Source organism: Miniopterus schreibersii, assembly GCF_964146895.1.
Source record: "Miniopterus schreibersii genome assembly, chromosome: 20".
Lineage (NCBI taxonomy): Eukaryota > Metazoa > Chordata > Mammalia > Chiroptera > Miniopteridae > Miniopterus > Miniopterus schreibersii.
In genome coordinates, this window is record NC_138122.1 from 25,459,767 (window position 1) to 25,472,686 (window position 12,920).

Below are 12,920 nucleotides of genomic sequence, written 5' to 3' on the forward strand. Positions count from 1 at the left end.
TGCGTCGCTGCCGCCCGCGGTGTTGCTGGCGGCGCTGCTCCCCCTGCGAGCGGCGGCGGCGGCGGCGGCTCCGCGACCTCCCCGGCGTCCTCGGCGGCCAGGCCCGCGCGAGGGACGGGCGGCGGTCGCCTCAGGCGGAGGCGGAGGCGGAGGTGCGGCGGGGAGCGGGGGCCGCTGCCTCCGCCGGCGCCGGCGCCCGGGCCGGCCCGCGCCTCAGCAGCGTGCTCCATGCATCCGGAGCCCGCCCCGCCCCCGAGCAACAACAGTCCCGAGCTTCCCCTCGGCGGCTGCAGCACCGCCAGCGGCAGCCACCGGAGCCGCCGCCGCAGCGGGGACGGGGAGCCCCCAGGGTCGCCGTCGGCGCCGCCCGCCGTCACCTACCCGGACTGGATCGGCCAGAGTTACTCGGAGGTGATGAGCCTCAACGAGCACTCGATGCAGGCGCTGTCCTGGCGGAAGCTCTACCTGAGCCGCGCCAAGCTCAAAGCCTCCAGCCGGACCTCGGCTCTGCTCTCCGGCTTCGCCATGGTGAGCTCGGGCCGCCCCGCCCCGCCCTGCCCCCTCTCCTGGCCCGGCCGCTGCCGCCCGCAGCCCCGACGGGGCGCACGGGGCCGCGGGCCGCGCGGGCCAGGCGGGCGGGGGGAGGGGCGGAGCGGGGAGAAGGCGGCCGTGGCCGTGAGGGGCGGTGGGCCGCAGGTGACACCTCACGTGAGCGATTGGGGGTGACCTACGGAGGTCCAGGGTTGGGGGGCGGGGGCGCCGGCACATGGGCAAACTTTGAGCGGCCAGGGTCCTCGGAGCGGGTCCGTAGCCCGCCGTCCCTCAGCTGTCCCGGGCCGGGAAGGGCACCGGGCGTCGGGAGGTGGGGAGGGTGAGACGAAGCCCCGAGCTCGCCCTCCCGCCCCCTTCCAGCCCTGGCCGGAGGGATTGGCCACGTTCCCTTATCGCCCAGTAGAGGGGATTTCCTGACACCCGCGTTTTCCGACAGCCTCTCACCCCCGGGGGGTTTGACAACCACTCGCCACCCTCCGTTTCTTCCCCGGCAACTTGCTCACTGAGTCACTGAGCGTGGGGGACGGGGGTGGGGACCGTTCCCGCCGAAAGGGGCTCTTGCTGGACTTAGGAGGGAGGCAGAGTTCCCTCTGCCGGTGCAGGGCCCGAGCTGGGGCTAGACGGGCGTGGAGTAGGTGAGGCTGCCGGTTGGGCAGAGCATGGCCCTGGGGGATGCCCTTCTGGCCTGGAGTCTTGGAGTCTCCCAGGGGCAGGGCGCTACATAATTTATTTCTCCATCACCTGCCTGCTTGCATGGGGTCTGCTGCCCTGCACACTCCCCGGGCCACATAATTTATTTCTCCATCACCTGCCTGCTTGCATGGGGTCTGCTGCCCTGCACACTCCCCGGGCCAGGTCTGTAGCCCAGAGCACACTGCTGCTGGTCCGAGAGTGAGCTCAGCCCTTAGCCCCGAGGGAGGGAGCAGCGGCTACACCCTTTGTGTTTTCTTGGGAAGGGAGTGTGTCTGGTCCTCTCCCTGTGTTCTATCTGCAAAACAAAGTGGGGCCCGGGACGGTGAAGCCTGAACTTTTCAGAAGCCCTGAACCAACCCAGAACACAGTGGGCCCCAGTGCCAAGGCCGGGTGATTGGGAGTGGGAAGAGCTCTCTGAGCTCCGTCGCTTGCTGCCTGTGTGCGATCTCAGATAGTATCCCTCTCTGGGCCTTGATGTCTAAATCCCTACATGAAGGCGCCGCTCCGAGGTTTCTCTGACGTCCCTTGATCTTCGCCAAAGGGCGGAGAAGCGATGTAGTTTCTCTGACTTTAAGAATTAAATTGAGGGAGGAGGGAGATTAGAGAGAAAGTGTGTGGATGAGGGAGTGGCACTCTAGTTTTTAGTTTAGGCTGATGTGATGAAATTCTTTTTTATCAGCCCCAGTTCCTAAGAGGCCAACCAGTCTGTGCCTTTGCCTGAAGAATCTCTAAGAAGAGCTGACATTTACCAAGGGCTCACTCTGTACGGGGCATTGTGTGGGGTTCCCTGTCTTCCACACTAACTCCATAACCACTCTGTGAGGTGACTCTGTCATGGGACTTCCCAAGGCCATGCATCTAGTCTGCTGCAGTGGGAATTGAACCCAGGTCGGCTGGCATCCGGACGTACAGAACTCTCCTGGGCACTTTTGTCGTTTGCGTGTATGGAGCTCTGATCGGTGCCCAGCCAGGGACATGTTAGGACCAGGCTCTTAGAGAATTAGAGCAGAAAAATTGTGTGTGTTTTTTGAAGTTTTTTTTTTTTTTACTGATTTTAGAGAGAGAGAGACATCGATTTTGTTCCACTCACTTATGCATTCATTGGTTACCTCTTGTATGTGCCCTGACCAGAGGTTGAACCTGCAGCCTTGGCATATTGGGACTATGCTCTAACCAACTGAGCTACTGGGCCAGAGCCAGAAAAAAAATTTTTTTAAGCAAAATAAAATTTTACAGTTTGGGGGAAGGGAGGTGATACCAGTGATTGTCAGCTCTTCACAGCAGTGCTCTGAAGATGGTGAGATTCCTGTTCCCCTTTTCTTGGGGTCATAAATTCACAGTTGCCCAGGCCCCTTCCCACTTCAGGAAAAGTGAGGATCAATGGGTGACACTCCTGCCTTCTCTAATCCTTTCTTCCGCTCACAGAAGCAGGCCTTCTAAACAAATGTCACCTCCCTCTTCCTCTTGCTAAAAACAGTGCGGGGGAAGTCAGGAAGCAGGGTCAGCCAGTAGCATTGGGTGGGCCTTGGCTCCCCCAGACTGTCTCTGGGGGACCTTTATTTTCCCGTCGGGGTGGTAAATCTGACTCTGCAGATGGAATCCCCAAAAGTTCTGCCGGCAGGGAAGGGCTGAATCCCATGACAGCCTCCGTTCTGGGGAAGCAGTTACAAGAGGGTACCTTTTCCAGGTGCCTGGAAATCTATGGCAGAGATGGGATTGGGATGGGGAGAGGGACTCAGGGCAAGTCTGCCTGCGCCCCACCCCCACCAACGACACCCAGCCTTGTGAGTGAGTCTCTGAGGGAAAGGGGTGCCACACAGCCTAGCACCATGGAAACAGAGTGAGTGAATTTCCTGGACTACTCTCCCTTGTCCTGTGAGTCAGCACTATCAACTTCCTGCCCCCCCAGGGCTTCCTTCCTAGAGACCTGGAAAACCAGAAGAGTTAAGGAGACCTTTGATCTCCAGGGATAGAAGAGTTAACAGGTGAGATTGAGGGTCTCCCATGAGCCTGGAGGAGATTGAGAGAGACCCCTGACACCCGCCCTCCCCACGGGTGGAAGGGCCTGCCCAAGTGTCCTCGTGTGCTGGGAAGATAGGCCGTGGGACCTCAGACAAGCAGCTTTACTCTATGGGGCCAGTTTTTTTGTGTGTACCGAGGGAGCACATATCCTCTCCCAGGGACTTGTCTGAGGATTCATTACAAGGCCCAGTTGGGCCCATGAGGAATTCTCAGGATCTGAGGATGTGATGTACACCTTAGCTGGACCCTCTAGTCTGCAGACGAGATTCCCTCTCCAGATGGCATTTCTAGAAAGAACAGGCCTTGTCTGGGCTCAGCATCCAGGCTCTGAACAAGGGACCCTGGATGTAGCACATGATCAGCATCCTGCAGGTGCTCTTAAGCCAAAGGTACCCTCGAGGGCTATGATTCAGTCCATCCTTGCCTCAGTTTACCTCTCAGCGCAAGGCTGCCAGCCTTGGCCTGACCCTGTCACCTAAAGGATTGTGGTGAGCACACGTGGCAATCTTGGTTTGCTGGGGAAAGCAGGCTGTAACGTTAGCCTAAGCAGAAGATAATTGGGAAGGTCAGCCTGCTGTGGTAAACAAAATGCTTTCCAGGACCTGGGATCAATTATTTTTGGATTATCTGCCTCCTCAAGTTCTCTGCCCGCCAGCACCCTTTGTTCCCAGGTTCCAGAGCAGGTTCAGAAGTTGCTTGGAATTTCTGTGAAAATGAGTTGGAAGGGAAGACTCAAATCATAAGACATTATTGAGCCTCTGTGACAAGTTCAGAATCCAGGGGGCATGGAGATGAGGAAGAAATTACTCTTACTTCTCATAGTGCTCGTTACTAATAGTGATCACTGCTGTTGTTGGTTGGGCTCTTGCAAGAGGTCTGGCCTTGTGCTAAGTGTTGTAATTGTACCATCTCTTGTGATCTTCACACAACCTAGAGAACCCAGGCTTGCCTGAGGTCATCTGGCTGATAAGCTGCAGAACCCTGCATCCGTGATGTAGCCCCATTACTGTAGGAGAGGAAGCAGCACAGTGGTGGGAGACTCGTGTATGGTCGAACAAAGTAAGTACAGGGACTCTGGAGCCAGGCATCTTGGGTTCAAATCCCAGCTGTTCCACTTACAACTGTGAGATCCTGGGGAAGTCACTTAATGTCTCTAGGCCTCAGTTTACTCATCTGTAAACTGGGGGTAATAGTAGTAGCAACATCATGGGATTTGGGGGTGAGGAGTCATTGAATTAGTACAGACAGTCCCCAACTTAAAGTGGTTCTCATGGATTTTTTGACTTTATGATGGTGCAAAACCGATACACATAATAAGTTACATGCGGTGTTCAACACTTTATTATAAAATAGGCTTTGTATTCATTGATTTTTGCCCAACCGTAGGCCAAGGTAAGTGTTCTGAGCAGGTGTAGGGTAGGCTAGTCTAAGCTATGATGTTCGATAGGTTAGGTGTATTAAATGCATTTTTTACTTGTGATATTTTCAACTTACAATTGGTTTATTGGGATGTAACCCTGTTGTAAGTTGAGGAGCATCCGTATTTGCAAGCACTAAGGATATACCTGGCCTGGTGTTGGGACTGCTTTTATAAGGGTTAACCGATTTGGAAGGAGAAGCCAGCTAAACCTTGAGGGCGGTAGAGTTAGAGCTCCAGGAAGAGCCCTCTGATCAGAGGAAGTGTTGGAAACAGTTACAAAGATGAGATTTATAGGGTCCCAGGGCAAGGCTGGAGTTGAGGGTATGTAGGAAGTAGTAGAGAAAGATGAATCTGTCCAGGTAAGACAATGCAGGGCCTAGAATGGCTATTTAGAGAGCTTGAACTCTTGTACAGGCAATGGGGAGCCATGGAAGGTTTGGGAGCAGAGGAGTTACAAGATGAATGCTAGAATAATGTTGATGATGTTGCTATTTGTTGAACAGCAGGCATGCGCTGTGTTTTTCTTTTGGTCTTATTTAACCCTCAGAACAGCTTTAAATGTCTGTACTATAGATAGGAAAACTAAGGCTCATAGAGGTTATGATCACCCAGCTAGTAAAATTCAAACTCTGCTCTGACTTGGAGCCTTTTCTACTCAACTACAGCCTTTCTACATCCCCTGTAGCTGGCTGACAAACTGGGCCTTTGAAGTCTCCCAGATGTCCAGTTCTGCACTCCGGGCTATGTATAAATGGAGTTTTGCTGAATGCCCCAAGGGGACAATGCTCCACGCTTAGCTGAGAAAGAAGCCTTTTGTAAAAGTTTACAAGTGCCTGTGGCACATTTCTGGAATTTTCAGGCCGCATCTGGTTTGAGCTCTTCTGGTTCCAGGGTCCTGGGCTGGTGAAGGACTCCAGGGTTTTCCAAGGGGGCACTGTGGCAATCAGTGCAGAGGTGGAAGGGGCTTGGAGACATAAAACTGAGAAAGTTTAAACCAAAGCCAGCTGGTTTCTCTCTGATGGGACTTCCAGGGGCCTTTAATATGCTCCCCAGAAGGGATGTCTCAACCTAATAGGAACAGACTTTTTTTCAGAGGAGAACCTCCTGGGACTATGATTGGACAGGCCTCTTTGGGAACATTGGTTTAACCCAGGAATCGGCCAACTTTTTCTGTAAAGGGCCAGGTAGTAAATATTTTTGGCTTTGTAGGCCATGCTATCTCAGTGGTACCTACTGAATTTGGCCATTTTAGCTTAACTGGTATGTAAATAAGTAGGCGTGGCCGTGTGCCAATAAAACTTTATTTACAAACATTGTAGGCCACAGTTTGCCAGCCCCTGGTCTCAATGATGGTCTCCAAACTTTTAGGTGCACACTTCTCTCAAATATTGTTAGTACTAGCCTCAATATTTGAATGCTTATATATCGAAAAATGTACACATATATGTATGTGTGTTATACCTTATGTATGAAATGCGTTCTGATAAAACATACATAAAAGTACAATATTGAAAATTTGAAAGGAATGAGCTAAATGAGAAGTTCATTTGAAATTCTGATACGGTCTTCTGAATTCCAGTGGGGTCACATAGGCTTGTCTGTCAGACACTTTAGAGGCCCTGGGTTAAAATACCTGAAGGTCAGGTCTTACCTCTGTTTAGAGGGCCAGGCCCAGTGCTGGATGCTGGAGGAACACAGAGTGGACTGGAGGAAACGTGGTTTGTCATTACATCTTCAGAACATGCTCAGTCAAGTGTGGTAGAGTTGCACTGATGAAGGACACTTAGTACATCCTGAAAATACATACTGGCCTGAATGTTCAGTGCCAGCCTTCCTCCCTTGGGTGGGGACTTGGCTATCTTCTGCTTTTCCTTCAGCAGAGCCACGCGACCCTCCAGGCACATAATAGATTCTCAGTGAACATTTTCCATGAATGAATGAATGAATGAATGAATGAATGGCTCTGCCCTCCATGGGGGACCATAGAATGGGGGTGACTTGGAAGGTAAAACCCGAAGAGTCGGAATTAGCCAGATGAAGATAAAGTCTAGGCCTCTTCTCTCCTTCACCTCCCCTAATCTGCAGATTTACGACATAAATTTAGTGAGTTGCAACCTGCAGGTTTTTTTTAATGGAATACGAGTGGAAAGAAATAGAAAGTAGCAGCGTGCATCCTGTGTTGTAAGAATTGACCTTCTTCGTGCTTTTAAGGATTAGTATTGTTTGGTGGAACTTTCGTTTCTGTTATAGATGTGTGTGCATCTATTTATAGAAACATTTGGAGTGCTGGAATTAGTGGTCAAAAGAGTTTGTAAACTGCTGGCCTGCACCTCAGCCCTCTCTTAATAGATGGTTTGCATCTGAGGTGGGACCTGCAGGCTCAGACAGCTCTGGGTGACCCTGGGTGACTGCGGCTTGGCGGCTGTCCTGTTCCAGGCTGCAGCCACCCACCCTCTTCAAAGTGAGCAAGAGGAGCCCAGGCTTGGGAAAGGAGAGTCCTGTCTTCCAGCTGTGGGCACTGGGTTGGACCAGGCATAGGAGGGCTGCCTCAGAAGGGCCTGGACTTCCAGGCGCCAGGTGGCCAGGGTCTCTGTGGAGCCCAGTAGGAGTGAGGAGAGGTGGTTGGCATTCAGGCATAGTGGGCAGACCCTGGCAAAGCCAAGCAGGCCCTATCTCTCAGAACCATATGACCCTCTTGGCTCATGTTTAAAAATTGGCATCCCAGTGTCCCATGTATGGGGAACCCATGGACCACTGTGAGGTGGGGCTGAACCCCTGTGGCCAGGTTCAAATAGGCCCTTGACTGGATGGGAGCTGTTTATTTTGGTTTAACGGGCCCAGTGCTCCAGCTATATTTACTCTGTGAAGCTGCTTGCAATCTGATCTATCTCTCCCGCAATCAGCAGGGCCCCAGGGAGTCGCCTGCCAGGTTGGTGAGGCCCCAGTGATTTTACACTCCCTTCATGTCGGGAGATTTCCCAAGTGTTGCAGTTGTTTCATTCCTGTGAACAGTTTTCATCAGGATCCATGATTTGTGCCAACCGTTCCTTTACAAAGCCCCATGGCACGGAACTTGATCCCCAATGTGGGAACGGTACGTGCAGCCAGCCTGCGTGGTCAAAGTTCCAGGAATTGTAGGGTCCAGTGAGGGTGATGGAGTTTCTTCCGGAGCAGGGCCTCGGGCCCCTCCCTCTTCCTCCGAGGGCCCAGTGTCACAGACTGAGCCACCCAGCTTCTCCCTGGCCCAAGAGCTGGGGGAGGGCCAGCCAGTTCTGGTGTCCCTAGGCCAGGTGTATCCCAACAGCTGTATCTGGCCCTGAGGCCTGTGGTTGTGACAAATGGTGTGCAAAGGGTGGTCTCTGTCCTGTTGACGTGGTCATGTGGTGGTTTGGGACACCTTTCTCCTTGTGCCCAGAGATTGTAGCTGGGGTAAGTAAGGCCCAGAGTGGGGGTCCAGCCCCTCTTTCACCCCAAGGAGTAGAACATGGGTATGTGGGTTTAGCTCTCTGCAGCCTGAGCTGAGGGCGTCCAAGGGCTATTTCTCTTCCACTTCACACCCTGTGTTTTTCTTTATAACTAAGATTTATTGAACACCTCCTGTGGGCCTGCCCTGTGTTAAACATTTACACGTCAAGACCTCATTTAATCTCCTCTGCGACTGTCTTAGTCCTTCTGGGCTGTTATAACAGAATACCACAGGCTGGGTGGCTTGTAAACAGCAGCCATTTATTCCCCGCAGCTCTGGAGGCTGTAAGTCCAAGATCAAGGCACCTGTAGCTTCTCTGTCTGGTAAAGGCCGACTTCGTGGCTCATGGACACCATCTCACTGTGTCCTCACCTGGTGGGAGGCGAGGGGATCTCCAAAGCCACTCGTATAAGGGCACTAATCCCATTGTGGGGGCTTCACCTTCGTGACCCAATCACCTCCCAAACGCCCCACCTCCTAACACCATCCCACTGTGGGGTTGGGCTGCAGCTTCTGGGTTTAGAGGGGATGGAACAGACATTCAGTCTGTAGCAGCATACTCGTGGAGGGAAATGCTCCTGTTACGCCTTTTCCACGTGCTTAGAGACAAGAGGACCTGAGTTCAGATCCCTCCCTCAACTGTAGCGTAATCCTTGGGTCTCTGACCTCACCTTCTGAGCCTCCATTCCTTCGTTTATAAAAGACGAGTAATGATGTTGCTAATAACCATTGACATTTTATTAAGCTCATTATACGCCAGCTATTGTTCTAAGGGTGAGTGAAGGAGCCAGTTCACTCTTAACGGCTATAGAGAGGGGGAGACACCAGGTAAGGGAGCGTGACCTGTGTATGCTGCCCCTCCCCCAATATGCTCCCAGTGTCCAGCTCAGGGCCTGATGGGTCTGGACATTTCCAGTGAGTGAGTAAGTAGCCAGTGGACCTGGGGCAGCCAAGCAGTGAGCTCTTGTCCCTTCTCTGGTTTCAGGTTCCGGGGCAGCAGGCCAAAACAGGAAGTGCTGGGGGTGGCAGGAGGCACCCCCTGCTGGAGGGTGCATGACCCCCTCTTTCTATGTGGGCAACCCTAGGGACAGAGACCATGGAGCCTCCAGAAGTGGCCTTTAATTTGCCATGTCTTGGTGGGCTGCCCTGATGCCCCATATCCCTCAACCACATGTACTAAAATCTTGGGGTTGACATTAGGCCACCAGTGGCCTTAAAAACACCCAAAGCCCTAATAGTGCTGCTCCAACTTTATGTGAACTTGAAACATTTTGTAAACTCCTGGGCTGAACAGTTCATACCATCCTCTATTATGGGAATTACAGAGTAAAGGTCCGTGAATCCCGTTGAATTTGTCTGAAAAGCCCTATGACTGTATAAACCTGGGCCTGAGAATCACCAGATTCTCAAAAGTGTCAGACCCCAAGTCAACTCTAGATTGTGTGGTCCCCAGCCGGAGGAGAGAAACCTTAGAGGATTTCACATAGAGACCATGGGTTTGGGAATGACGTTTCTAAACTGAGGCCCAGAAACTTGGAGGATCCTGCCAGAGCCCCAGCCTAATAAAAGGCAGAGGGGTCAGGGCTCAAAGCCAGGCTGCTTGGCTCCAGAGCCCATGCCTCTGACCACTGGCCCACACTGCCTCTCCAGGCCATGGGAAGGGTTCAGAGGAACAAGAAATGAAAGCTAACTGGACCAGGCATTACAGATAGAGGGAGAGCTGGTGGGGAAGGAAGGAGCCCACCACCATCCCCAGGAGTAAGGAGGTCAGGGCAGGGTGGCGTGGGGCTGGTGAACATATTTCAGCATTAGAACTCCTGCTGTCTGAGCCTGGCACACACGTAGTGGTCACTTCACAAAGGGTCACTGTCCCTAATGGTATTGCCATTGGTGCTCACTGCTCCAGGCCCGGCAGGCGGGCCCTGGCAGTGTGCCCACTGCCTGTTGCTCCCTGCCCAGATCTGATGAGGTGGCTCCTTCACATGGGGGTGATTTGCAAGGCCCAAGTGAGAAGCAGCGGGTGGCGGGCCCAGAGCATGCCCCTGGTGACCCTGGATTCATAGGTCTCCAGGAACTGGGGAGCAGCCAGTGCGTCAGCCTTGGGGCACTGAGCCCAGAGCTGGGGCCTGGGGAGTAGTAGATGGCCCCAGGATGTCCCACTGTATCCGGCTAGAGCCCATCTCTTCTGGGAAGCCTCCTGCAGTTCCTTGTGGGCTGGCGCACTGTATTCTCAGAAGGGGCCTGGGCATAACCTGGGAGGGCCTTCGTCTCCATCCTCACCAGCCTGCTTGAGGACGGGAATGTGGGCCACCAGGGAGGGTGGCAGGTGGTTGCTTTTTCTTTAATGCAAAATTTTTATCATAGTAAGATACACATAAAACCGTTCTAACCACTTGTGTGGTGAGAGGTTTTCAATACCTGGCTGGGTGGTAAGAGCAGTGGTTGCCATTTGGGAGGTGTTTGCCACGTGCCAGGAGCTCTCATTTAATTGTTAAAATAATCCTATGAATTAATACGATGTTCCTATTTTACAAGTAAGAAAGTGGAGGCTCAGAGAGGTTCAGGGACTTGCCCAAGGGCATGTAGCTATTGAGTAGTAGAACTAAATTCAAATCCAGGCAGCCTGGGCTCCAAGCCTACTTGCTAAACCAGTACTTTCTGCAGCTTCTCAGTCCCAAGTGGATGGGTCTTATGCTCTCCATTATACAGATGTGGAAACTGAGGCTCAGAGAGGCCAGGGGACTTGCCCAGGGTCACAGAGTTTGACAGGAAGAAAGCCTGTGTGAGTCATGACTATCCTGGTGCTCAGTCCCCCTCTGCTTATCCCCAGGTGGCAATGGTGGAGGTGCAGCTGGACGCTGACCATGACTACCCGCCAGGGCTGCTCATCGCCTTCAGTGCCTGCACGACGGTGCTGGTAGCCGTGCACTTGTTTGCGCTCATGATTAGCACCTGCATCCTGCCCAACATCGAGGCGGTGAGCAACGTGCACAACCTCAACTCGGTCAAGGAGTCGCCCCATGAGCGCATGCATCGCCACATCGAGCTGGCCTGGGCTTTCTCCACTGTCATCGGCACGCTGCTTTTCCTGGCCGAGGTCGTGCTGCTCTGCTGGGTCAAGTTCTTGCCCCTCAAGAAGCAGCCGGGCCAGCCGCGGCCCACCAGCAAGCCCCCGGCCCCCGGCGTGGTCTCCAACGTCAGCACGGGCGGCATCACCCCGGGCCAGGCCGCCGCCATCGCCTCTACCACCATCATGGTCCCCTTTGGCCTGGTCTTCATCGTCTTTGCCGTCCACTTCTACCGCTCTCTGGTCAGCCATAAGACGGACCGACAGTTCCAGGAGCTCAACGAGCTGGCTGAGTTCGCCCGCTTGCAGGACCAGCTGGACCACAGAGGAGACCACCCCCTGACACCCGGCAGCCACTACGCCTAAGCCCCCCTGGGCCCAGGCACCTCCTAGCTTTGGCCTTACACCCTTCCCTACAAGCTTGTCCTGCCCCAGCCTCAAGGACAGCCTGCACAGGGTGTGGGCTTTCGCCAGGGGACAGAAGTGGAGGGAAGAAGCTCTTTTTTAAGGAGAAATTACTGCACTTTGAAACTTTCCTCTTAAGAGAATAAGCACCTCCTGTTCTTCCAGCTCTAGGTTCACCTCCCATTAGGAGGCGGCCAATGGGAGCCAGAGCCGGGACAAATGCTCCCTTTGTCCCTCCTCCTCGCCCATGCCAGTGCCATCTGGATGCTTCCTGTCCTTTCTGTCTTGACCCCTTCCCTGTCAGCGTCGAGTGTGTGCGCGTGAGTGTGAGCACATAAATATACTCGTAAGGGATGCCTCTCGTGTCTCTGTTTGTTGGGTCTGGGCTGCCTGGTATTATTTGTCCTGGTGCCCCAATCAGGTGAGTCTCTAAGTAGATTGTTTTTCCAACATTTTGAAATTTCAAACCTACAAAAAAGTTGCATGAACAGGAACTGCTGAAATATACAGGGTGTCCCCCCCCCCAAAAATACACACTTTAACAGCTGATAGCTCAATTTTGAAAATGAAGTGTATTTTAATAAATACTGCCTTTATAATTATTCAAAGTTTGTGTATACCTTTTTTAGGGGACACCCTATATATACAGTTCATTCTTGTCATTCGCGGCGGTTCTGTTCTATAAAATCACTGTGAATGCTTGAATGAGTGGACACCGAACCATCTCTCCTATGGGAAATAGGGGGTTAGGTTCCTGCAAGCCTCTGGTCACAATATTTCTGTCAACAGATCAGTACGTACCCTTGTTTTATGTATGTTTCTATTTAAAGACACCTTATTTAATATAGTTGATTTATGGGCATTGAACCCAGGATCCACAGAACTATATCACTCATGCCTGAATGAAGCTTACCTGCCTGACAGGCATTTTCTCCGCTCTGCACATCACAGCCTTCCTGCGCCTCGGGTACAACCTTCAGCACTGCGCTTGAGAACCTTTTTAAGCGGCGAAATCAACAAAAAGCACAATACATGAAAAATGTGGCACTAAGTAGACCGTGGAAAGGATACTTGTTTACAGTCTGAGAGCTGAAACAAGGCAGAGGGTTTCCTTATTGACCTCAGCAAGGAGACAGATTCACAAATACAAAAACCGTGAATGAACACTGTGTTTTTGCCACTGAGCCCTATGCATTAGTTGTGGATATCATGACCCTTCATGCTTCAATACTTCCTCCAAAAACCAAAGACATTTTACATAACCACAATTCAGAAAATCTGACGTTGGTACAATA

At 52.6% G+C, this 12,920-nt stretch overlaps 1 protein-coding gene across 1 annotated transcript; it reads left to right on the forward strand.

Moving 5' to 3' along the window:
* LOC308550167 (calcium release-activated calcium channel protein 1) lies at positions 1-12,789 on the forward strand. The gene is made up of 2 exons (XM_081123671.1): positions 1-528; positions 10,984-12,789. Exons 1-2 carry the CDS (start codon positions 229-231, stop codon positions 11,584-11,586), a joined length of 903 nt encoding a protein of 300 aa, XP_080979797.1. The 5' UTR covers positions 1-228; the 3' UTR covers positions 11,587-12,789.
* The last annotated feature ends 131 nt before the right edge of the window (positions 12,790-12,920 follow it).

Coding starts and splice junctions, on each gene's coding strand:
- LOC308550167 (XM_081123671.1), top strand. CDS start 229: ATGCATCCGGAGCCCGCCCCGCCCCCGAGCAACAACAGTCCCGAGCTT. Junction 529..10,983: donor TGCTCTCCGGCTTCGCCATG/GTGAGCTCGGGC, acceptor GCTTATCCCCAG/GTGGCAATGGTGGAGGTGCA.